Raw genomic sequence first — 26,272 nt, forward strand, 5'->3', positions numbered from 1 at the left:
TATCAGAAGGCAGCCATGATTACTAAGCTGACTTGGTATGTGAAAACATATGGTGTTTTGGAACTGCTTGGTTACTGTGGTGGAGAAATAGCTCCTGACCCGAAACAGGATCTTTTTAACAAAAAATAGCGGTGTCCCTACCCTTATAAGGCATGGGCAGGCTCAGCATGGCGCTGCAGGAGGGGCGGTGACGGGTTCATGCTGCTGGGTTTTCTCCGGCAGCGGTCGCAGGCGAGTGGAGAAGTTGAGCTGAAATTGCAAACGCTTCGTCCCTGGCACTTCGCAGCGAAACTCAGTCAAGAGAGGAGGCAGCAGGTGAAATTAAAAAAAAACCAAACAAACCAACGCAACCACCACCTGATCATGGGAAAATCAGGTGAGTAAATGCCTTTGTGCAGTTGGCTGCGTGTTCTTAAAATGTGCGTGCCGGGTTTTGTGCTCGGAAAGGGTTGTAAAGCATTAGTGGCTTTCCTCCGAGAAAGCTGCTTTCATTTGTGCATGGTACAGCCTGGGAGGAGCCTTCTCTCTGACACAGGGTTAAATTAAAAAACCAAGCAGAACGACCCCCCCTCCCCAACCTGCGCAAGGTGGTTGTATTTTATATACAGCTTAAGTTTTGTAACTTGTAGTAGCTTTTCTTTGCTCTATGAAATAATTATATATATAAAGGAAATAAAATTATCTTGTGTCTGGCTGCCTGACCAAACTTACCTGCCTTGCAAATAGGGTGCAGGATGCTTTTTGGGGGTGTGGGGAAAGCTTCTTATCACCTTCTCTGTCAGGAGGATTTAGATTTAAGATTTGGGGACTGTTTAACTGAGGATAGCCTTGCTCAGCTCCTAAGTCTCTCCCCAGCTGTGCAGATGTTCGTGAAGTCTCTCCCTGCTGCTGGCTGCCTTGTTGGTCCTTTCCCCACCGCCGCCAGCTGTCTGCATGCCCTGCTGTGACAGTCTCGGCAGGGGGAGAGCTCCTCTGAAGCTGCCAAGGAGCCAGAGACCTAAAGAAGAGAGAGCTCGTGGCCAGGGCTTTCTCCATCTTTGTCCTGTGAGAGCCATGAGTGGAAATATGTGCCGATCTTCTGAAACAGCTGCAAAACTGGAGGGCTTATTTTGGTTCTTGTGGTTAGGAAGCTATTTATGTGACAAATCAGAGCCTGGTGGTGTATTGTCTGTCTGTCCTGTGTGTAAACAGCATGTATGGGACATGCTCAGCAAAACTTAGTACTTACTCACTCAAAACCATAGACCTTTTCCAGAGAAACTTGAGGAAAATCTTTGTGCAGCTAACACTTTAGTAAGCCTCAGCGTGGGCTTGTTGAGTTGTTTTCCTTTTTCTTTTTTTAAAGGCGAGCATCCTAGATGAGATCAGAGCTGTCTGCACATGTGACTGTAAAGGGCTTACTAGTGTGCACCCAGTCCAGGCGATGCACCATATAGCTGCCAGTGGGTGGTTTTGGCCCCATGTCCTGGAAGCTGTTTTCAAGTGGATTGGGATTTAGTAAATAAGTTTACAACAATTTAAATAATTGTAGTTGCTGAGAAGTATCAAGTTCAGCACTTCTTTGCTAACGGCATAAGAAGTACAAATACTGGGTAAGTCTAGTAGCTGTACATTACATTAGCAAAGCACATTGGGCCAAAGCGGTAGAGATATTCCACTGTGCACCTCCCAATCCCAAAATGATGAAAATCTCTTGGTTTAATATATGCAAGTTGCTAATACAGTCAGAAAGGAATTACTGTCTCTGTTGTTTCCTGCACCTTTATTACTGCACATTAGTTAATTGTCCACACTTAGGAGCAATGACAGACTAGAAACTCCTTTTGTGGAGGCTTGGGTAACGTTTGCATCCCTAAGTAGTTATGTAAACAAATAGAGCTTGAGATCTAAGTACATTTTAAAAAATGTTTTGTCACTTGTGTCATGCTTTTCAAATCAATGGTAAACTAGGTCCAGGTTATGTCTTTGAGCTGCGTGTGGTATTTTTAGATGAATCATGAAACTGAGATCCTGTCCTGACAATCGGTTTATTGAGTAAATCCCACCTGGCCTTTCCAGTGCATTGAAGTCTTCAAATTCCTGTCTGAGATCATTCAGTGTGGTTTGCCTTTGAATGGGCAAGAGCAGCTGTTTTGCAGAGCACTGCTTCCTCTGTGTTTTGTGCAAAATACCTCCTGTTCCTGCTGTAGTGCTCCTGAGGACATGATGCGGGCAAGTTTCTCTGTGCTGGGATCTGTCTGACCTCGAAACAGAGTCCTCGCTCCTCTCCTGTGTCAGAAAGATTAAGGCAGGGATTACCTGAAGGCGTAAACTTCAGGATGCTGTAATTCCTGTAGAGTAGGGCCACTGTTTTAGAATAAATGTTTTCAGAGCAGTTTCTTTAACTTGTTGTCTTCAGTAAACCTATCCTGAGGTCTGAGTAGCCCCAGGCAAAGAAATCCTGCTGTTGAAAATCTCAGGTCTTTGATAAAAGCTCTCCAACAGTTGATAATAGCTATTGGATTACATTTGAAGCAATGTTCATTACAAGTATCAGAGCTAGAAACTTAGCGTTGGTTTTGCTTCACTGAATCGAGCTGCGTGTCGGAAGGCGTCTGACTCAGCCTTCTTCCCTGGAAGCTGCAGGCTACTAATACCAAATTCATACTGAAACTCCCTCATCAGATTTAGTAAAACACCTCCCCTGGCCATAGCTCCTGGAAATACTTAAGCCAAACATGAGGACCCCCTGTGCCCTCCCCTTGGTCTCCTCTTTTTGGGCAGCGTTTGGGTTAGCAGATGGTGCAGGCCCCCGTCGCCACAGATCCCGGGGAGCCCCAACCGAACCGGCTGGGGTACGTATTTTCTGCGGGAAGCAAGGTGATGGTGAGCTGGCTGCTTTTTGTTGCCCTGTTGCTAAGACTGCCGTGTTGGCAGGGCTCTGACACCCCTGCAGCTGTGCATGGTGGAGGCCGGGGTCCTGCGGCCAGCCCTGGCCCCAGAGGGGATATCCATGCGAGCAGCTGCCGGCGATGCTGCGGGAAGCAGCTGGCTGCCAGCTCCACTCCTCCGCTCGGGAGAGCGGGGATTTCTAATGCAGTGGGAGTCTCCAAAAAGGCTGGGATGGTGGCAGGAAAAGGCTGCTCAAAGTCTCATTTCTTCCGCTTCCCCTCCAGCCCTGCCTGGTGGGGGAAGGGAGCTTGCCCCACTTGCCTCCTAAAAACGGGGCAGAGGTGACGGCCAGGGAACTGCCTGTTTCTTCTGGCCAGTGGGTGCAGACGCAGTCAAAGACGAGGACGAGCTCACTAAATATTGACTATCTTTTTATAGTGTTTGTTTTTTCTTTTTCCTTCTTGTCTTTTTCTTTTTTTTCTCCCCTTCTGCAAATGTGGGTGGGACTCTAGAGAAAGGGCTGGGAGTTACCCGCTGCACCGCTTGTTGAGCAAATACAAAAAAAAGGGCTGAGAAAGGATTTTGAAAAAAAGAAAAGAGACAGGAACCAAACTGCAGTTTTCCATGCTGGTTTTAATCTTCCTTGAAAGCATGTGCTGGTTTTTAACTCTTAAGAGGTACTTTTGGAGCATAATAAAAGGGACCGTGGTGTTTTCTGCAGAGTGAGCTACATCTTCAACTGCTCTGAAGTGCAAATTTGTACTTTAGCATCTTGGTGGGAGAAAGCCGTAGCAGGTCATAACAAGAGTACAAGCATATTAGAGAAGTGACCTGTTTGCTTTCTGAGAAATGTGATATTCGCCAGCTGCCAAAATGACAGTGTTTCCTGCTGGATGATTTTACAGGACTGGTGGACACAGAGGAAATTAATTAGACTAACCTGCTAGCAACCGTGCGTTCATGTTCGGTAACGGGGGCATTTGCAGAACTTATTATCAATACAAGTTAATGGCTGTTTCTCTTTGCACCAGAACCGAGCTGGAGGTGTGGTGGGAAAAGGGCCTTTCAAAAAAATCAAGTTAATTAAATTAAACACCCCACACTGCTCTAGTTTTTGTGTGTATAAGACACTGGTTGCTTGGTTCAAGTTCAATAAATGGCAAATAGAGAAAAGTCTGTCAGGAAGGATCAGGCCTCGTCAAACAGTATTCTGGGCCCAATTTTTACCTGTCTGTTGAACCATCAGTGTTTTGGTGGAGGAGAGGAGGGGAGTGGGAGAGCAGCCATCCCATGCAACAGTGGTTGCATGTTGACTGTTAGATTAGGAGCCTTAGCTCCTCATGTTCAAGGCAGATAAATACCAAAGCAAATATGAAGGGCCCACAAAGAATAAGATGGAATGTGAAAGTCTGTAGTAGCCGAGAAACCTACCAAGGTTTCCTATGTCATAGAGTTGCATGTCATTAACCAAAAAACATCTTTTCTCCTTTCTGAATCCTCCATAAAATCCTTCTTAAAAAAAAATAAAATTAAGCACGAAGAAGGCTTTTATTACTGGAAACATTCAAACCCTTACTTTTCAATCAGAACAGTTGGTAGTGTCTGTCTTGCCTGAATTTGAATTTGCCTCAGTTGCTGCTTGATGTGCAGGAGCAAAAAGTATGCAAAAATGAGCCTCTTGATTTTAACTGCTTTGCTGTTTATTACATATCTCAACAGGCCAGAAGGCTATTTCAGATCACTGTTTTGGTACAGGCCATGCTGTTCTTCGACAGATTGGCCGGTGCATATCTGTGTTATGTTTTTATAGGCAGATGTAAGCAAGTTCTGCCCAGTCTTTGAAGGTCTGAACAGCAGCTCTGCCAGAGCTGGGCTGGGTGGCCCTGCAGAGGGGGGCGAGGTGAGGCCAGGTGGGTGGCCAGCCACTCTGGTTCAGAGCTGTCTCCTGTGCAAGCAAGTGTAAGGAGAAAGCAGTAGTCTGGGGTGTTGTGGAGGAAGATAATACGGGCCTGTTTAAGGCCACCACAAACATTATTTTGTATAATTTAAAGTTGACAGAACTGAATTACTAGACCAAATCTTGGCTTTGAACTGAAATCGTATGGGCTTTGCTTGCTTTCAGCTCTAAGCATGATGGTTGCAGAGCTGTATGAAATGGTAAGTTAACTGTCCTTCTGAAGCTTTGCCATGCCACCATTGTAGGCACGGGGTTTAGGGGCATTTTCTGACACAGATTGTGCAGGCTGTCCCTGTATACACACCTGTGTGTGTCACAAGGCTGAGATGGGGTTGCAGGTGTTCCTGAAGTCTCCATGTCCTTGTTGTAAACATAAATTTTGGGGGCAAGGGGTCCTGTTTTCCATGAAACAACTCTGATGATAGTTTGTGGTAGGCAGATGTTAAGAAATTATTGAATGCATGCTTAATTATACCCTATGTGTTTGCTCGTCACACTTGTGAATTCTGTGGGCCATAGGCACATGTTGGGCACTTAATAAGTGATCCTCAGAAAGTGATTTGGGGTGAACTGTGGTAGGGTATAACCTGTTTTTGAATTTTCCCTTATGAAGACTCATTACTAAAACAGATCTCTCAGCTTAGAATCACAGAAGAGTCGAGGTGGGAAGGGACTTCTGGAGGTCAGCTGGTCCAGCACCCTGCTCAAGCAGGGCCACCTAGAGCTGGTTGCCCAGCACCATGCCAAAATGGCTTTTGAATATCTCCAAGGATGGAGACTTCACAACCTCCCTGGGCAACCTCTGCCAGTGCTTGGTCACCCTAGTGGTGAGAAAGTGATTCCTGATCACAGAATCAGAATGGTCGGGGTTGGAAGGAACCTCTGTAGATCATCTGGTCCAGGACCCTGCTAGAGCAGAGTCACCCAGAGTAGGTGGCACAGGATCGCGTCCACGTGGGTTGTGAATGTCTCCAGAGAAGGAGACTCTGCAGCCTCTCTGGGCAGCCTGTTCCAGAGCTCCGTCACCCTCAAACAAGCTTTTCCTCATGTTCAGGTGGAACTTCCCATGTTTTGGTTTGTGCCCGTTGCCCCTGAACCTGTCACTGGGCAGAGCCTGTCCCTGTCCTCCTGGTGCTCACCCAGGATATTTATGCATTGATAAGATCCCCTCTCTGTCTTCTCTTCCCCAGGCTACACAGGCCCAGCTCTCTCAGCCTTTCCTTATCAGGGAGATGCTCCAGTCCCCTCATCATCTTCGTAGCCCTCCGCTGGACCCTCCCCAGTAGTTCAGAGGAGAGAGGGGCTGCAAGCAGAGGACTCCCCTCCCCAACCCCTGCCTCCAATGAAAGTGAGAACTTGGTTCTGTCAATGCTCAAACCTGCTGATTAGTGTTGCTTTTTTTTTTTTTTTAAAAAAGTTTATATCACAGAAGGCTCTGATGCCTCTCAGAGCTGTGCTGTTTCCAGTTTACCAGGTGTTCCTTTTTAATCAGGGCAGTCAATTGCCTAACAGTTTATAAAAGGCCTTAAGTGAGGAAATAATCAACACTGTCTATTACAGCAAGAATAGGATTTGCAATCAAATAGTGACACGACTAATGTCATTGAAACATTATTACACCGGTGGCTTCATATTATCAGGCTATACGCCTGAAATTCGGTATGGGAGAAAATAGTGTGTTACACCATATGGCACAGGTAATGCAAAGTTATTAAGTTGCCAGTTTGCTGCAGAGGAAGCCCAGATAATAAAATGAGTGCGGACATTGTCCATCAGATTTGATTAACTCAGACATCTTACTGATGTCCTGAAGTTCACCCCCGTGATAAACAGGTATGTAAGAAAGTTTCAGGCAAAAGTCACTGCTGAAAGACATCGGAGAACCTACCTGAAGAGGGATCTCCTGAGCTGCAGGGAAAGCTATTTTGAGCAGCCTGATAAACACAAGAAGGTTCTGGGAAACTACTCCCATTAAAACCCATGTCTAATTACAACCCCCAATTCCTTTCATTCCCACAAGGAATACTTTCTCTTCCAACTTTCAGTAGGGTCATAGGATAATTCAAGTTGGAAGGGAAATAGTGTACTAACAATTATGCTATCTCCCATAAATGCCTATTGTATGGGGTGGAGATGTTGCCCATTTACTGAGTTCTTGGTTCAGAAGTGTAAAAGAAGACAAAGTATACCCATGAAGGATATAATGCTTTCTGAATGTAGTATCATTTTATCTTGCCTCCCCTCCAGGACGTACATGGGATTTCATTGCTTCTTTACATTTCCAAGCAATCAAACAGCTTTGTTAGAGGATTTAGCACTGAAGGTCAGTTTTTACGGCTGGAAGTGATCCCTGAATTGGAGTGTCAGATCCATGCTCTCAAATGACATATTTAGGGATAGCATTAAGGGCCAGTCTTTGAAGATGAAGAAAGTGCAGTCAAACTACATGGAGAAAGAAACAAGGAATATTCACTCCCTGTGGCACTGCAGAGGCCAGCCAGTATAAGACCATCCTGGAGTGTTTGTGACTTCAAACCTAAGTGGAGTCAAAATGAGCAGAGGCATGGCTGTCCTCTTTAACATTTCTCCTATCAGTTAAATATCCATCACTTCTCCATTGAAGGAACATCGTTCTTAAGAGTGTGAAAGATTCAGCTAGGGCTAGTTTCCAGGGAGTTACATTTCAAGTGAGGATAAATATTATGAATAATAAATATGTCAGGTCTCTTAGAAAGGTCTAGAAGAAAATGTGGTCATTAGAAACTTAGAAGTCTTTTACTCAAGAATTTTGTTTGTTTCCAGTCTGTTAATATACTTGGAGAAGTTTGTAGAAATAGAGGTAACTTCAGTTGTCTCGGGCAGTTCACCAGTTACCAGTTAACAAAGGACTTCCTGATACAATTACTTTACAGTTCCCTAAGACCTCCAATGAATTTTTTCACAAACCTGTTGGACATATAAAAAGTTGTATTTGCTGCATTCTTATTTCACACCCCATTTCTGCTATTAGAGTAGGGTAGAGCAATTCTGCAGAATCAAGGGAGAGTGAAGGGATTTCAGTATTAAAGCAGAACTACACGCAGTGTTTAAACAGTTATGCAATTACCTCTTCATCTTCATGTGTTTTCTGCTCACTTTGCATTTGTGTCCTCTGTATGTATTCTGGCTCTTGGCTTCTTTCTGCCTGGGTTCTGGGCAGGGAAGGCTCATACCCTGGGTGATATGACTCACATTGCCAGGGCTGTTGGTATCAGGTTTTTGCGTTTACCTCTTTCAAAAATGGTGGGTCCTTTGAAGTGTATTTTGAGGCTTTCTTCAGATATGCTGCTTTAGCCATTACACAAGCACATTTCTAATTATTTTGGGGCAGAATTGAAAGGTGGGATCATTATCTCCATTTACCTGTAATGCACACACTGGGTGAAGAGTTGAGGCCTATGTTACAGTTCAAGGAGGTATTGAGACAGACATAATGGGACACTTCTGTGTAAGATTCTGCATGAAGTCCATTTCATAGAATCATAGAACTATATGTGCTGGAAGTGACCTTTAAAGGTCATCCAATCCAACCCCCCTGCAATGAGCAGGGCCATCTTCAGCTAGATCAGGTTGCTCAGAGCCCCATCCAGCCTGACCTTGGACGTTTCCAGGGATGGGGCATCTACCACCTCTCTGGGCAACCTGTGCCAGTGTCTCACCACCCTCATTGTAAAAATTTCCTCCTTGTTTCTACTCTGCATCTACCTTCTTTAGTTTAAAACCATTACCCCTTGTCCTACGCTACAGGCCCTGCTAAAAAGACTGTCTCCACCTTTGATGTCCAAACTAAGGGAAAAACAAAGCAGGAGAAGACAGGGTTCAGAGAAGAGGCAGAAAGGATTCAGGCATGAAGAGTTCTTCACCTGAGAAAGACTAAGATTGGCCATGTTTAGAGACAGTAAGAAAACGGAGAAATAGAATACTCAGGGGGAAAAAATCCAATTGGAAAAGGCAACCTAGATGCTTCTGCTCAGTTTTCTGTGGTGACACGAAGTTGATCAATGAAACTGAAAGTCCAAAAGCATAACAACTATAAGGTGTGCTCTGTACATCATACACTGGAAATTAGTTGTCACGTGTTGTCGTTAAGTTAGCCAATGTTCCAGAAGAATTCAAAATAGAGGTAAATAATTGAATAATGAGGAGCAAACAACTATATCTAATACCTTTAGTTGTTTTACATATTAAGCTGTGTAATGATCCATGGCCAAACCTAACTTCCTGGCAGTAGGCAATAATTTCTTCTAGCAGTTTAAGCAGCCTGCACAAAGGGAAAAAAGTATGTCTCCAAAGCTGTCTGGGAAGCTGTTCCCATTTGGGTGGGAGCCTGAAAACTCCCATTAACTCTCACTTTTAATGTCTGGTTTCTCAGTGTATGGAACATTGGTAAAATGGAAAAACTTAACATGCCTTTCAAAACACATCTGAAATACATCTGGCAGTTGGGTGTCCCTCTCCACTCATCAGCATGCACGGGGGAAGCCATGCAGAGCGAGGCGGTCAGCACATGAGCTTGAGTCACAGTAGATAAGTGTTTCTTTAGCAGCCGCCTTTGAGGAAAGGAGAGGATGGAGGTTCTCTAGGGACAGCCTAGTGGTGCCTGCTGTGCCTAGACAAAATGCAGTTTTGTCCACGTCTTGTTGGTCTTTGTAAGTCAAAATGTTAGTACAGAGCTGGATTATGCAACAGTTCTGTTAATGGATGGACTGACAGCTGACAAAGCCTGTATTTAAGTTGACTTCTTTTTTATTTCTATTTATTTATTTATTTTTAGAATTTCAATTTTATTGTCACTGAGAGTAAATAATTTGAACAGCAACTTTCACACATGCAGGTCAGATTGTTTATCTGCTATTTAATGCTGAGTGGATGAGATATTAAGTCTAGGTGATAATAGCCACAAGCTTTAAGGATGGTCTTGTGCAGACAAATGCAGCCTGGAGTATGTGGTGCAACTTCCAAAGCCATGTATTTCAACTTCTCTGATTTGCAGACTGTCTTAAAATGTCCCTGCTGGAATCACGGACTCCTGCATCAGTGAAGTTAAGTGAACTGGCTGCAGGCTTGCTTTCCTCTCTAACCTGTAATAGATGCTTTAGAAATAGGCTGTGACTCCACAGATGAGAGATTTCAGAGTCCGGCTTACAGAATTAGCGAGCTGTGAGCAATGGTAATAAGAGCAATGGGACAGGTTTGTTAGCAAAAGGGGGTGTGGGTGTTTAAACAGCAGAATGGAGTGCCTGTTTTGTTTGATGATATGCAACTTGTGACACACAAAATTGAAGGAAAACCTGAGGAGGAAGGTGGTGGGCAGATTTCATCTCACTCAACAGCGTTCCTTATGCCAACAATTCTATACCAAAAAAAGTGATCCTGAAAGCATGTTGATGTAGAATATATTAGATATATGTCCACAATGACACTTTGGTCTGGAAAAGGTTAACCTGTCTTCAGACTGTGTTCAAAAGGTTTAAGGTTATGCATGAAACAGTGATGGCTTTCTATGTGCATTTGATATTGAGATTATCTTAGGCTGCTGTATTATCCTAAAGCTGTTGGGGAAACTGGCGAGCACTCCAAGGATAACCTAATATATGAGCATAGGTTGGGTAATTGCCATAGGAAAAAGTTATGAGAGCAGTATGTGAAACTGACAGTTCTGCTGTGGGGAAAATGCATCATTACAAACAGCAGAATAGCATACATGCTAATAAAGGAGAGAATAACTGATTATAGTTGTTAGGATCAAGTAGTGAGAGGAAGCTGAGAAATCTAAGGTTAAGAACTTCTTAGTCATGAGGTCTATTTGGGCTTCAAAGGTGTCTTACAAGGAAAATGATGGGAGTGGTGCTAATCAGGATATTCAGAAATGAAGCTGATGACTCATTAATAGATGTACAAACTTGTGTCATGGTAAAAGCAGAGTAAATACTCAAAGATGTCTTGGCCTGTTCAGAAGCTTCAGCAAGGCAGAGAAAGTGAAAACTATCTTTCTGTTTTGAAGATGCTATCCATACCTCTTTAACTGTCCCAATGCCCTGTTTCAGGTTCAAATTTTTCTTAAAGCAGCAAATTCCACAGGGTGACCAATGTGAGAGGATTTTTTTTTTTCCTCTGACCCTTGGGAAAAATGTCATAAAAGGAGGTAACATGAAATTGCTGTCAAAGTGAATTGCAGTATGACTTGTTGCTTGTCCTCTGCCTTGTGCTGCTCAAAGTCCCACATTTACCGAAGTATAAACATGAGTTCTTTTAAAATGTTGCAGTTACTTTGGAATTCAGATATTTGCTGAACACACATTAGCATGGGGGCGGGGGGAAAATCATCCCCAGCAGTCATTTCTTTCCTTACCACTTGCTGCTTGTGAACAGTTAAATTTGTATTGAGCCAAACAGAGATGCATTTTGAGTTTTTATGAATTTGTACTATATAACGAATAAAAAGAATGGTGTATGTTTCAAAGTACTTGCATAGTTCTGAACATTTTCGTATCTTCATTTTCTTTAGGTGGTGTCTTGACTAATACAGAACATTCTTGCAGACAGTGACAATAATTTGCATTTTTAGTGCATCTCATCAAAGGACCTATTTGTTGCTTACTCTGAGACTTTATAATGGTGATGCAGTGCACTGAAATCTTGAAAGTCAGTCAAACTAACCTTAAATCACCTTGCTATTGAGGTAGGGAATATGGTTCACATTTTCTTCTTTAGTAAGTCTGTACCATCCCAATGGGAGTGTCTCTTAAGAGTTAGTTCCTGGATTGAAAGCATTAGCGGTTCATTTCAACCTACTGCCAGGTAATGAGGGTGGTATTCTTCTCTTCTTCAGTCCAGCCTGCACCAGCATCTTAGCTACTGGGTATGCTTTTTTTGTCTTCACTAATGTCTGTATTTGACAGACCTTTCCAATTTTTTGATGTGATTTCAGCTTCCAAACAATTTGCCGAAGAAGTCTTGAAAGCACACAATGACTACAGGAAGAAACATGGAGTTCCCCCTTTAAAACTCTGCAAGAAGTTAAACAGAGGAGCCCAACAGTGAGTTCAGTCTTTCTTTTCTCTAATGACATTTGTGACACTTTTATCTGTTAGGTTTGACTGTGCATACTGAAAAAAAAATATTTGTCTTTTGATGTGCTGATATTCGGTGAAGACTTACTGGGTGAGAAGTGAGGGACTTGACTCTTTCAGTTTCCCTACCCAGCTCTTTTGTCCCTTCTTTCTCCATCGTATAGCACCGGCTGGTCACATGGACACTTCTGTGGTCACAACTATATAAATCTTTCTTGCATCCTTTTCCAGACATGGGCTGCATCTGTCTGCACTGGTATGTCTCCACTGCAGAGGGTAGTTGCCTAAAACATGCTTCATCATCACCTCTGTCACATGAACTGCCATCTGCAGGAGAATATCCACTGCTGCTGAAATAGTGAGAATCTAACTCTTTCATGGTAGGGAGTGATGTCTGGTCTAAGATCAATGGAATCAGAAGGAAGTAATTTCAGATCAAATTGCCTATTTCCCTGCCCCCAAAAGCAAAATCAGTATATGTTGTTCTCTAGTCTGTCAGGAAGGACAGATCTTATCTCTTCTCCAGTGCTGTAGGCTGCACAACTTCTTGTCAGTCTAACGCACAGTAGATACATCTTTTTGCTGTCTGACTTAAGTCTTCCTTACAGAAATCTGAGTCCAATTCCACTTGTCTTTTTTGCTGTAGATACAACCACCAGATTATTTCCTTTCCTTTTACAGCAATCTTTTCAAAGTAGATTTGAAAATCTTCATTTTTTTCAGGCTGATTCTTACAGTACAAAGGAGATACCTGAAGGAGTAAATGGTGATTAAACTATTCAGAAAATAGATGTCTTTCCATAATAGCTAAATAGTGGCCCATTTGATCCCTGCAGACATGAGATCTCATCTCCCATTAGGCTTTCTTCCATAACCTCTTCATGCCAGCTGGCTGGGAGCCAGAGAGACTGCAGCCTCTCCAGAAACTGACTTACTGTCCCATCCCAGCGTGGTGAAGCACTGTCACAGAGATGCACCAGCTCCTGCACTCCTAGACCACAGATGTCTGCCAGGTGTTGTGCTGTACAACGTGCCATGAATGTGATATATGGACATGCCCTCTGGCAGCAAACAAATCTCATTCTGTCTTGATTTTTTCACATTTTTTTTTCTTGAGTCATCATGATAACTGGATGTAGTGTTTCTAAGAGATGGAATGCCAATGACTCATCCACATACCTTTGTAATCTGCTGGGGTTTTCCTTCTGTTCTTCAAAGGGTTGGTTTGTTTCTCTTTTACATGATGCCTCACAACAAGGAAGAGATGCCATTGACTTGTCAATAACACTTGTGTCTCCAAAGTGCTATAGCTGGTTTGAACAAGTCAACTTGTATGAATAGTTCAGATTATTCTGCAAATATGCATTGCTCCACATTTATCTCTAAGTGTGCTGTTGCCTCTGCTGGGTATTTTTAGATCCCTCTGGAATTCCTCACAGTCCTCTCTGGTCTCAGCTGACTTTCCCCATCATGATGAATAACAATAGGAAACCTTTGGTTGTGGTCTGTAACTGAACTTGTAAGAATTAAGACAAATGTTCAGAGACTGGTGAAACTGGTTGATAGCAAGAACCAGAAATGGTTTGATCTGAATAAAATATATGCAATATAAGAAATCTCATATTTGCCAAGACAAATTTTGTATAATCTTAAATTCAAAGAACTTCACCCTTACGACACTACCTTCAGGTGTATCTGATATCTTCGTTGGTATATATTTAGCATACCTCTGGGTACTTCCCTGTGCTTCTCTATCTGTGTTGAAAATGGTCTGTTTCCTAGTATTTTCAGTCCCAATAATTGTGACAAGTTAGATGAACTGATTATTGGATCCCTGCTTTAGCATGAGTCACCCTCAGCAGGTGTCTGCTTATCTCTGACTGTAATGAAGCATAGGGTGATGATCTCAGATGCAAATCCCATGCTTTCAACTGCCTGAGCTCGAGTGAATTAATCACCCTTTGTCCCAAGTCCTTGGCAACTTTGTCCATGTGTGGTGTGTACTTTGTTCCAGTCTTGCCTCTTGCTTGGGATGTAGGAATGCTTGAAGAGAAAAATTACAAGACTGTAGTGATATATGGCATGAAGGAACATCTAGAGAACTTCTAGTCCAGGGTCTAGCAGACTAACAAGTTTTCATGTATTCTAAACTAATGGAGGCAGCTAAATACTTTGTTTTGGTGGGAGGATTAGGACAGAAGGAAATGAGAAACTAATGACTAAAATACTAACTTGGGCCAAAATGTTCAGCTGGACAATTTCCTAACTCTGGCAGATGCCAGTAATTAATGATTAGGGAAGAAGTAGCAGGACAAAACAAATATGGTGGTCCTTCCACCATTATCTTCTGGAAATTACAGATTTCTCCTGGAAATTACAGTTTTCCTAAATAGTAGGTTGTATCCTCTTTGTTGTTGGTTTTTGGGTTTTTTTTAATAAGCCCTAAAGATTACACACACACACACATTGTAAATTTGTCTAGCTCTTTTTCAAACTCACATGTGCTTTGGTGTCTGCACCATCCTTCAGTGATGACTTCTGCACCACAGTGTGGAAAAGTGCTTTGTCTTACTTGACTTTTAAATCTATGACCTGATGATTCTATGTGTTGCCTCCTATTCCTTGTGCCATGAGAAATAACAAATGGTCTTTCCAATTTCATTGTCTTGGTACTGAAGCCTTTCCAATATTCAGTAAAGAGAACAGTTGTTTTACACATGATGTTCTTCTTAACCCTATTGTCATAAGATAATAAAATACAGCCCACACTCTCACACATGTCAGCTTCCATAGAAACAGGGCTGCTTATCCTTATGTTGGTGCACACAGTTGTTGCCTCAGATTCTCTGTGTGGTCCTATCCTCTTCTGTACTGTTGCTTGGCACATTGCTCTTGTTTGGCATTTGGCTTGTTTTCATTTCTAAATGTAGGGGTTTTTACACTTGCTTTCAACCCCCACTTCAGTCTTTCTTCCATCTCACTGAGAATATTTAAGTTACTCCCATGAGGGACCTAGAAATGTCAGGAGGTGACACCTGTAGCAATTGCTGCAGGTACTTCCCTTTCCACCAGCAGCTGCAGCTAAGTGTGGCCAGTGGATTTCCAGGTGCTAGGCAGGACATAGTGGTGGAAAATATGCCCTTTGATTTCGTCTAAGCCCTTCTCAGCAGTAACACAGATGCTCATGGAAGACAGGGAAAATAGCCTCCAGGCCTTCCGTTAGCCTAAATCCTAAATCTTTGTAAGCTTAAAGCATCCCTGGCTTAAGGGCGTTGCACCTGAGTAACTTGACTTAAACCATCATCTCACAGCAAAATTCCTTGCTTGCATCTCCTCCTCTTCCTCCTGCTCCTCCTTCTCTCTGCTCGTGGTGGCTGTGGTCCATGGCTCAATGTGTGGATTCCTTTGCTAGGTATGCAGAAGAACTGGCTACCACGAGGGTCCTTAAACACAGCTCCGAATCTGCTAATGGAAAATATGGAGAAAACCTAGCATGGGCATCCTATGACCAAACAGGTAAGCGTTCTTCTCTTGCTGTCTCACAGACACTGGATAAATCGCTTGCCTTGTGTACTTTGGGCTCAGAGCATCTGGTTGCAAGAGTACTCCTCCAAAAATGCATCTGCCACAGCCCAGCCCAGGCTCCCATGGTACAGGATGATGGTTTGCAGTCACCTACATGTACTGAGAGCAAGAAGCACATGTAGGCACAGAGGGGCTAAGGGACTGTGGTAGTGTCCTGTGTCCCTTTGGAGGTGGGACTTGGCAGCTAGGCTGCTTCATATGTCCCTGCTGTGGAGCTGTCTTGAATGTTACTTGTACATCCACGGAAGGAGAGAAGGAAGCCGTCAACCCCCCGAACTTCACCTTTATTCTTAGTTTGTCCAGCTGAAGAGAAGGCTGACCACAGGCCAGCTATGGTGAGGAAAGTGGAAAAATGGCCATTGCATGCTACACAGCAGTTCAGTGGTGGGGGCAAAACCAGAAGGTGGACACCAATGTGGCAGAGGCTAATTAATGTGTTAGCCATCTAGCCACTTCTTCACTGTCAGCAAACAGTCTCTGAGCCCTTTTCATGCCTTCGTTTTTGAAGACAAAAATACTCCATATATTTTCTGATTGTAAATGTAACACGTAATTGGCAGCCTTTGGTTTGGGTGCTGGAGGAGCTGAATTTTGGCCAGGCTGACAGCCTGCAGGGAGTCCTCAACTGGAGCCATGTTCAGCAGGTTCTTCCCTCCTGCCTTCTGCAGTGGGCAGGGCTCATGCCTTAGCCTGCTGAGACAGCAGGTGGGATGTATTAAAAGTGACCACTTGCTTTCTTTATTCCCATCTACCCCTGGAATTTCCAGCACAGCCTCAGGGAGACAGAAGCTCATTTCTACAGGCTGGAGGCCCTGTTGGAAGGACCTGGAAATTTTAGTAAGTGAGTTTTAGACCCAGGGATGCTGCTCGGTTCCTCTGCAAGTGCTAACTCTATTTCTCAGTAGGTACTTTTTCATGCTGAAAAAGAAACCCAGAGTGGAAAAATACAATTTGATCTACTCATATTTGGCATTCTGTCCATTGCAAGAGTCTGAGGCAAGGGTTCAGAGCAGCATGGGAAAACCCAGATGTATGGCAAAGTTTGCATAGCAGCTATGACTCACTGAGCTTACTTCTTCCTTCTTGTTTGTGTTAATGGCCTGTGCTCCTTTCCCTGTAAAGTCACAGAGTTCCCACTTAGGGAGCTGGAAACAAAACACATGAATTTTTCCCTAAATTATATAATGCCTGTCTCTTTCTGGATCCCATTTGTTTTCTTCAGTGCATGGTTTCCATACATAACTTTCCAGTTTTAAGCAATTCTTTTGTTATTTTTTTATCCACAGGATTGAATGTCTTGCTGAGAAAATTAAGCTACATCCTCTTCTGTTCTGTAAAACACTTCTACATTTCCTATGTAGCAGGATCATTCAAAGTACCGGAATGAGAAAACTAGTTCTTCAAAGAAAGTTATTCTCTGGTCTGGGTTTAGTCTTCATCTCTGTGGAGCTGGTTCATTCTTCCTCTTCTTCTCATATAGCTCCCTTTGGCTAGTTAATTTGTACCCTGCTCAATGAGGCTGAAATTTGTATTAAGGCATCCATTCAAGGGCTTAACAAAGGCAGGCAGTATCTTCTGGTTTCTTTCCCAGATAAAGCAAAACTCAATAAACCTCTAGCATACTCTGTATTCTCTCTAAAAGTGATGCTGTTGTTTATTTTGGCTCTTACTGAGTTCTGTAATAATGCCAGAAGGTGATTTCTTGTTTCAGAGAAGATTTAAGCTTTCACCTATAAAAGCCTTCTAGTTTGACTCCTCTCCTTGTACAAGAATACCTTGAATTGTATTCAGGATTTTGGAGTTACATAGCCTAAAGCTGTTGCTGGAAATACATTTATTCCTGTAATCCAAGAAAGAGTTGACAGCTGTTTCCTCCTTGCAGTCCTGTAGGAACTGCTCCATGGCAGCCTCTTTTTTGTGTTCAAATAAGTGAGCTGTCATCTGCCACTAATGAAGAGACCGCAGCCTATCTTGGCAGCTGTGGTATGTCAGGCTTCTCAGGATGTCTCATCTGATTTCTCATGTGTCGAGAGGCTGAAGGCAAGCACTGGATGACTAAATTCTGGTTGGGATGGATGGTGTGGTCGTGAAGAATGTGCTGTGTTGCCTGTGAAAACACTGCAGTTTATGAACTCTCTTAGAGAGTTTGTAAGAGAAAATCACTGTATGTTATCACCCAAATCTGTTACGGGATGAACATGGGTCTGCCTACAAATGGGGTCTAGTGGCCAGAGCAGCACAGACACCCTCTGCCCCAGCCCCGGAGGAGCATATTCTGACTGAGAGCCTGCCTTGATGCATCTCTTGCTGTCATAACACCAGGCTTATACAGTACTGTTAAATAAAGTAAAATAAAATAAGGACCTATATGAGGAATGCTGGAAGCAGAGGAAAAGTACTGAGACCTGTTCATGCACAGTGGCCCCTTATTATCTCTCTGTCCTTCAGAGTGGTATCAGCAGAACTTTACACCAGGACTTTTAGTCCTCCGTATGGACTGACCTCACATGGTCAATCCTCTGGCCATATGAGGCGGCTTGAGGCACAGTCAATATGGCCACGTAACTAGCTCATAGGTTAGGTAAATAAAATCAAACCACTATGCTGATTCTGGACCTAGTCTTGGGCAGAACTACACTTGGACACTAATTCAAGGACTGTTGCACCAAGTTTTTATGCACTGCAGATGTCTCCAGAGAGTCACGGCACTGATGAAACTCATTAGACCAAGATTCAGCCTGTTCTGAAACAAACATCCAGTAAGTCTAACCGAGCAGGTCATCAATCAGCTATGGCTAGGAGAAGGGTGGAGTCAAACTATGCTTCCGTGGAGAAAGTGTCTCAACTATGAATGTGGTTTACAGCAATGCAAACGGGAAGGATATTTCAAAAAAAACCCCAGCACTATACTAATTGGTTCTGCAAGTGGAACAACAGAAGAGAAGCTGCAGCGCTGACTGTGGGACAGACCTTCATGCTTTTTGATAGAAGTAAAGTTCCAACATTTCTGCTGTTATTGGGAATGAGAGGTGGGAGTGAGATGTCTTTTCCATGTTCTTTCCTTCTGATTGAAAAGCATTTTGAACAGCAACGAGCCCCTGTTCTGGGGGAGCTTTGCAGGGACTGGGAGCTGCTTTCAATGAAACATCGAAATGCAAGGGAAATGGACACTAAATATAACTGCATCACTTATTCCATAATAATCTGAAATGGAAATACTGTGGTCAGTCCTGTGAACCAGAAAGCCTGAGGATGCAAATTCCTGCTAAAGCAGGTAGGCTCCGTGCTCTGCTGACTCCTCTGCTGTTCTCTCTCTGGAAGCCCAGGGGTCACTGGGCTCAAAACAGTTTTTCCCTAGTCCCCTGTATATAAGCTGTTACTTTTGGCACTGGTTTGGCTTGTGTCCCATGACTGTATTGTTTTAAGCTCCCCAAGGGGCAAAGAATCAGAAGAGAAGTATTTCAGAGGAGAGTGTTTAATCGCTAGGTACCTGTCTGTCTTCTCACGTGGTAATAACTTCCACGTAGGACCCCCCCCACCTCCTGTGAGGTACATATGACAGATATAATTCATTCCCTTCACTTCCAGGACACTTCTTTAACATGATTTCAAGTAAGAGTCTGTCAAATGTTGCCTAGTCCTTTGGTCACCTTCTCTTTTGCCGGGAACAAGTTAGTCTTTAATTTCTCACATCCTGTGATGCAATGACTCTTTTAATACAAGAAGGATGACAGCAATGCCATATAATAATAAACTGATCCTGTGCAAGAAAAATGGAACATAGCTATCAGCTTCTAGGCTTCCACTGCCTGGCTGCAGTAAGTTGCAAGCTTTCATCTACAAAGTCTGGGAATTAACACATCACAGATTGTGCTGCCCAACTATACTCATTGTCTTTCATGTACACGATTGAGGTATTCTTACCTGATGCTATTGATGTCTCCCTTGAATTAAAGAGTTGGCAAATTTTCACGATTGTATTCTTTAAATTTTAAAAAAATAATTATGAAGAGATACTGTGTTTGTCAAAACTTCCATGTGTCCTGCAATATTTCCATTATGGAGATTTAAAGTTCTTGTCACATGGAGCATAGGTACACTTCTTAGAGCTACAGTAAGCAGTGGGGATGACTTTCTCTTGAGCTGCTCTTTATACTACATCACACTGATACGTTAACAGAGGGAATGAAGCGCTGGTAGCAGTGGGAGTACAGTCCTACATATGTAAAAACACTACTTACATAGTTTAGTAACTTAAGCACTTATACACATAAAATACATGTTCTTCATAAGGCCTGATATGTCTGCAGTCACAATCTGTACTTCTGTTCCACTCAGCTTACCACAAAACACATCTAAACTCTTTATAGTTTTGAAGTCTAGGAGGGGACAGGATGATCTGCTTGTTTTGCTTGGGTTTTTTTTACTATGTATGTTTTCTTTTCCTCTTGTATTGCATGAAGATTGGTCTTTGCACTTTTCTCAGTCTTCATTTTTGCTTTAGTGTGAGTAACAAATGAACAGATATTTATGTTACAGACTTCAGCCATAAAACAGGTCTACACGTGTCACAGCACAAGCAAAACTAGCAGGCTGCAACAAGGCTTTACCATGGGTCAGATTCTACTGTCCCTGCTGTTTCTCCATCCTTCAGAGGCCAGACCACCCTATTCCATGTCTCTGCTACACCTAGGGTCTCCCTTCTCCACACCTCCTCCCACATCTAACCTCCCTCCTCCCATGCTCCTCAGTGCTATTTAACCACTTTGCAGGAACCAGCTACAGCTGCACATTGTCCATGTCAATCAACCCACTGCCTACGTAGCAAGGCCACAGCTGTGTATCATCAATGTTCATCAACTCACTGCCTTCATTCCTCTACATACATGGTTTGTTGTTTGGCTTAGGGACAGTAGGGAAAGAAGGAACCTATTTTTATTCTGGAAACATTTACTCTGGGAAGCAAGAGAGGTTTTGCTGCCTTTTTATGTAGAAAATGTGAATTGATTCTGCTAAGAGAGCACTATTTGTAACAAGCAGCACGGCATAGGTAAGTTCATACTACTTTCAGTTCACAAACCTCTCAAGAGATGGCTCTGACAGCCAGGCTAACAACGCCATCCTTTTAGCAGACTGCACTCATAAGAAGGTGAAGTTTAAAGATGTTAACACCATTAAACAGTGCAAGTTTAAGACTTTTTGCTGCAAAATAGCAAAACATGAGTCATTGCTGTTCTGCAGCCAACAGTTCACCAGGGACCAGCATTCTTCATGACGGTAGGCCTAAGAGTGTTGGCAGCTTGCTATGAAATCAACCGGCCTTGCGTTATACCTCCTGGAATGCTAAGCAGAAATTTCATTATTGATGTAGCTCAAGGAAAAACCTGCCTCCTTCCCCCCTGCCTGTCTTTGACACAAGAATTTCCTAACAACCAGTAATGGAAAAGAAGTAACATTTGACTTTTGAGTGCACAGGATCTGCAAGTTCTGGTTTGAGCTCCTGCCCTCTGAGTGCCTGTTCCATGGGACCCGCTGCAGATTAGCAGAATCTGCTCCTTTCTATCAGGTTCTGTAATTGCTCAACAGAAAATGAGGAAGAATTATTTCTTTGGCAAATATCAACCTTAAAGACCCACAGCCATGTAGTGCTACATCACTGGCCATAGTCACAGTCCTTATACAGCCGTGGTCAGTGAAAGCCTTTGATGAGACAGTGCTGGATGCAAGGACTTCCACACAGCAGCTGCTCCTAGGCATGTGTATTTGAGGTATCTGTAGTACCCTGAGTTAAGAGTGCCTCAAAGTGGACATTCACAGTGACTGTAGTGCTTAGTAAGAACCCCTAAAAATGAATGCACTTAGAAATTTGGAGTATTAAATGCTGATGAGAACACAGAAAACTAGAGGGTGTCAGAAGGGTCATTTTTCTTTGGTTTGCCTGGAGCTGTAAGAGGATATATTCATACACCTGCGTCCACAGGTGGGAGGCCTCCCTGGAGAAAAGACCCCTGTGCCCTTTTGCTCAGAAAATCTGGCAAGGCTCACTTCAGTCTTTTCAAACATGTTCCAAGAGGGAGGATCTTGTGAAAGCTGTTTGTAGAAGCCTAATGACAGGAGCACTCATCCAAGATGAAGGAGATGTGCCTTCATTATATTCCAGGCTGAAAGAAAGTTACAGAAGGTTCTGGGCAGAACAAAATGTAAACTCAATGTCTTAAATTGCCAGATGGTTTCTTTGAGGACATTTATTTGAGGGCTAAAGGGGTATCTGCCCCATCTCAATTCAAATGCTGTGCCACACATCTCTCTTGCCTGAAGATTTTCCTAACTTCAGCCTTGTTAAGATCTAACAGTAGAGAATTGGTGGATGGTCCTGTTTCCTGATCTGTTGGTGGTAGTATAGTAGTCTTCACCAGCTCTGACCTAATAGGTGAGCACCTTACTGCAGAGATCTTCCTTGAACAGGATGAATTCGACATGGTTCTACAGGTGTTTTGTGGGTTGCCTGCCCAGGCTTTGAGCCAGGCTGTGCCAGCCACATGGTCCTGGCACTCCAGTGGATAAACTGATGGACAGTGCTTGTGTCAGGCAGAACTCAAGTCACTGATGGCACTGATGGCATGAGATGCTTAACAAAAAGTATTGAACAAATTAGTAGCTTAGTAAATTAGGAAAAGTGGCTGGAAAGCTGCCTGGGGGAAAAGGACCCAGGGGTAGGGGTGGACAGCCGGCTGAACACGAGCCAGCAGTGTGCCCAGGGGGCCAAGAAGGCCAATAGCATCCTGGCTTGTATCTGAAACAGTGTGGCCAGCAGGACAAGGGCAGCGATCGTCCCCCTGTACTGGGCACTGGTGAGGCCCCACCTCGAATCCCGTGTTCAGTTCTGGGCCCCTCACTGCAAGGGGGACATTGGGGTGCTGGAGCGTGTCCAGAGAAGGGCAGCGAAGCTGGTGAAGGGTCTGGAGCACAAGTCTCATGAGGAGCAGCTGAGGGAACTGGGGTCGCTTAGTTTGGAGGAGACTCAGGGGAGACCTTATTGCTCTCTACAACTACCTGAAAGGAGGGTGTAGGCAGGTGGGGGTTCAGTCTCTTCTCCCAGTAACAAGCGACAGGACAAGAGGAAATAGCCTCCAGTTGTGCAGAGGAGGTTTAGATTGGAAATTAGGAAAAATTTCTTCACTGAAAGGGTTGTCAGGCATTGGAAGAGGCTGCCCAGGAAAGTGGTTGAGTCACCATCCCTGGAGGTATTTAAAAAGGCATGTAGATGCAGTGCTTAGGGACATGGTTTAGTGGTGGACTTGGCAGTGCTAGGCTAATGGTTGGACTCAATGATCTTAAAGGTCTCTTCCAACCTTTCCTTCTATGAGTCCGTAATAACTGAGTAGCAACAGCTATTGAAAAACAATAAAGTTGGTAAGATACATGTACTACCATGTTACCTACATTTCAAAACCTCTTTAAATTATAGAGACTTTCTAAGTATTTCTAGAAGTCCTTGCCAGCTATTAACAGAGGTTCTTGCTGGCTGGGCTGTAAGGGAGCTACACTTCTGTGTTTATGTCATGATTCCACAGCAGATTTCTTTTTTTTTTTTTTCAGGGAAGGATGTGGCTGACAGATGGTACAGTGAAATAAAAAATTACAGCTTTCAAAACCCAGGGTTTTCTTCTGGGACAGGTAAGTTCAGACCAGGCACTGTCTTTTCAAAAATGCAGCTTTTACTTTAAAAAATTGGCTATCCAACTTGTTTGCTATTTTTAAGAGATCTACCTATTTTTCTTAGGGGAAAAAAATTAGATTTTCCCCAAAGTTTTATGTTAGAAACTGACAGAAGGGTAAAAGGCAACTGAGAAATGAGGAAGTAAGCAAAAGTTGTGGGGTTCTTTAATAGCGCATTTTTCCTCCAACTCCAAAGTTTTTGAAAGGCAACTTATTTTTAAGCAAATTAATTTGTAGAAAATATAAACTGGAATCATATAAGTATTTATTAAATGTATTATGATGGTGTTTACATTGATGTGAATTTTACCAAATTATATTACTCCAATCACACAGATGACTTCAGATATAATTTGGAGACGAGGAACAGGCCAGTGACTGCATATTGACACGCTGGTGTTGGATGAACATAGAACATTTTTCCTTGAACGATGGTCAAGCAAGAGATATGCCTGAGCTTGTTTCAGATGAAGAAAATAATGTCTTTCTTCGATGGGATTTTTCTATGCATAGAGGGAACAACTGGCAGAGCAGAACAATGCAGAGTGGACTATTACAGCTAGGCAGAAGCCTCAAAAAATGTTATTGTGAACAGTTGCACATACAGACACATGGGGGAGCATGAGATGGCTAAAGCAAATGTCTAACAGTCACTGGCAGAACTGCTATTCATATTGCAGGGAGTAAGGACCGTAATGTGATGTCTTTGTCAAATTTTATCAGATACTCATCAAACTATCTCTTTCATGATTCTCCTACTAGGTATTCTCATGCATATATGACATGGAAATGGGAATAATAGTGTAGACCCAGATCAGATAAGGCTTTTTCAAGATAAAATCCTTTATGTAGGGTCTTTTTCATGTCCTTAGCTTGTTCTCCTGTTAAGAGAAAGGAACAGTATTGTATTGTTCTTTCTTTCCCCGCCTCTCATGTGCTAAAGGGAATGTTATAGATTTAGTACTTAAAATGAATGCAAATATTTCTTCCTCTTTCTTCAGGTCACTTCACAGCAATGGTTTGGAAGAATACAAAAAAGATGGGAGTTGGAAAAGCATCTGCTAGTGATGGCTCAACGTTTGTGGTGGCTAGATATGATCCTGCTGGAAATGTAGTAAATCCAGGCTATTATGAAGAAAATGTCCTTCCTCCAAGAAAATAACTTTCTTTTTTTTTTAAGGTAGTCCTATGGCTTAATGACAAGTGAACCTGGATTTGGACTTAACAGTGTTTGAAATGAAACAAGATTCAATGAAATTTCCTGTTTGATACTGCTGTTCACTTCTCATTACAGAGGAAGCAATTACATGTTGCTTGAGTCAATCTGCACATTAGGTCCCTGTTGTTTCTGAGGGGGCTTCAGTTTATTTGAGGATGAAGTCTATGCAGCACTTCCGAAGGTTAAAATCTGTAACTTTTTTTTTAATAGTTTGCATGAACTCTGTGTCAGCATGTGAGTAAGCACATGTTGGATGTCTTTCTTTTTAAACAAGTACATTTATAGCTTTCTGTAAACTGAAGATACCAGCTTGTAAGTACATCATGTAGTCCCAGTTTTCCAGTATTTTCTAATAACTGTAACTTCTTTGCTCTATCTATACCTCCTGCTACTCTGGAGCCTTCTCTCTGCACATGGAATATATGCAAAACTTCCCACATGAAAGGTACACATATAAAATGTAGTGGAATTCAGACCTACATGGTTTTATTAAAAGGATCTCACAGAACACTAAAACATGGCTGGCAAAATTCTATCTATAAAGCAAACCATAATGCATGCATGACCTGAAAGCTACTAAAATTGTTTAAATCCTAGCGTTACATTTCAGGTGCTAATACTTAAAATCTATTTGAGATGAGTGTATGTCAAGTTCAAACCCAATCTTACAGTTTACAGTATGTACATCGTCTTATAATCAAATGGTTTACTTCTGTTACAAGAAAGTAAGATACTACTTTTTCTCTTAGATATTTTCACACAAAAAAGTTACTTTGATAAAGCATGCTGGATTTTGTTTCTCAACTTATTTTTATTTCCTAAGGAATATCTTCAGGTGTCATGCTATACAGACAATAACATCCCCAAATCATCTCTTGTCTCCTTTAATAATGTCACAGTAAGAGGTATTCACATGGTCATAATTAAAAGACGTTTACTCTTTGTTCATAACATTCAATAGTAAAAATACTTCACATGCTGGATTGATGCCTTGAAAAACTTCAGACTGAATTTCCTTAAAAGCAAGCAAGCAAAAATTCAAAAGACACTTTCTTCTCTTGTGAATTGGGCCATTTTGGCCAGGTTCATATGCTGTGCTTCCATTTGGGGTTTTCTTTTCTTTGTAAATGTTTCTTTTGACTTCTGCTGAGATTCAATATGCCAGAATTTGGTTCATGAAGAGTGCCATTACAGAAACACTTCTTTTTGTTTACACAGTTGTAATAAACTGCACTGTTATGGCTTGATTATATGTCACTGTGATGCTGTATGTTACAATCTTCTTGCTGTAACCAAGAATTTAACACATATAATCAACATCTGAAAATTAAATATTTTTGAATATGAATTACTCAAGTCTGCTGTTACTTGAGTCTTTGTGGAATAATCTCCAAATTTCATTTCCAGGACATTAATACAGGACATTATTACTTTTGCAACATGGAGCAAATAAAAGCAGCAAGTACTCTAATCCAGGAAAGAAAGAAGAGACCTTCTAAGAAAGGATAAATCGCACAGCAAGTCATGCATCATCCCTTTATGCAAAGATTGAGCTAACACTTGAAGCTGAAGATGAAGAGGCGTACCTCTTTCTGTCTTGAACTCCTGCTTTGTATGTTATTTCTGCTGCTCCCTCTCTCAGTGTTCTTAGTAAGGAATACCCACTCAGCTCCCACTCAGATGTGTGTGTTTCAGTAACTGCAGTCTTGGGGCCTTCCTCTCTTCAGCCTTCAGCTGACAAATGTTGCAGCTCCAAATAGGCTAACGTTTCACGTGCAGAGCATTACCACCCCTGAGAATGAAAACAGG

The 26,272-nt window shown here is 42.6% G+C and overlaps 1 protein-coding gene across 1 annotated transcript; it reads left to right on the plus strand.

Annotated features, from left to right (window-relative positions):
* On the plus strand, nt 1–25,811 carry GLIPR2 (GLI pathogenesis related 2). Its single transcript, XM_080378558.1, has 5 exons — nt 1–376; nt 11,799–11,907; nt 15,353–15,456; nt 23,125–23,202; nt 24,246–25,811. The coding sequence occupies exons 1-5, from the start codon at nt 199–201 to the stop codon at nt 24,404–24,406; spliced, it is 630 nt and encodes a 209-aa protein (XP_080234684.1). The 5' UTR covers nt 1–198; the 3' UTR covers nt 24,407–25,811.
* Nucleotides 25,812–26,272: the final 461 nt, after the last annotated feature.

The sequence above is a fragment of the Falco punctatus genome, assembly GCF_963210335.1.
Source record: "Falco punctatus genome assembly, chromosome: 3".
Taxonomy (NCBI): domain Eukaryota; kingdom Metazoa; phylum Chordata; class Aves; order Falconiformes; family Falconidae; genus Falco; species Falco punctatus.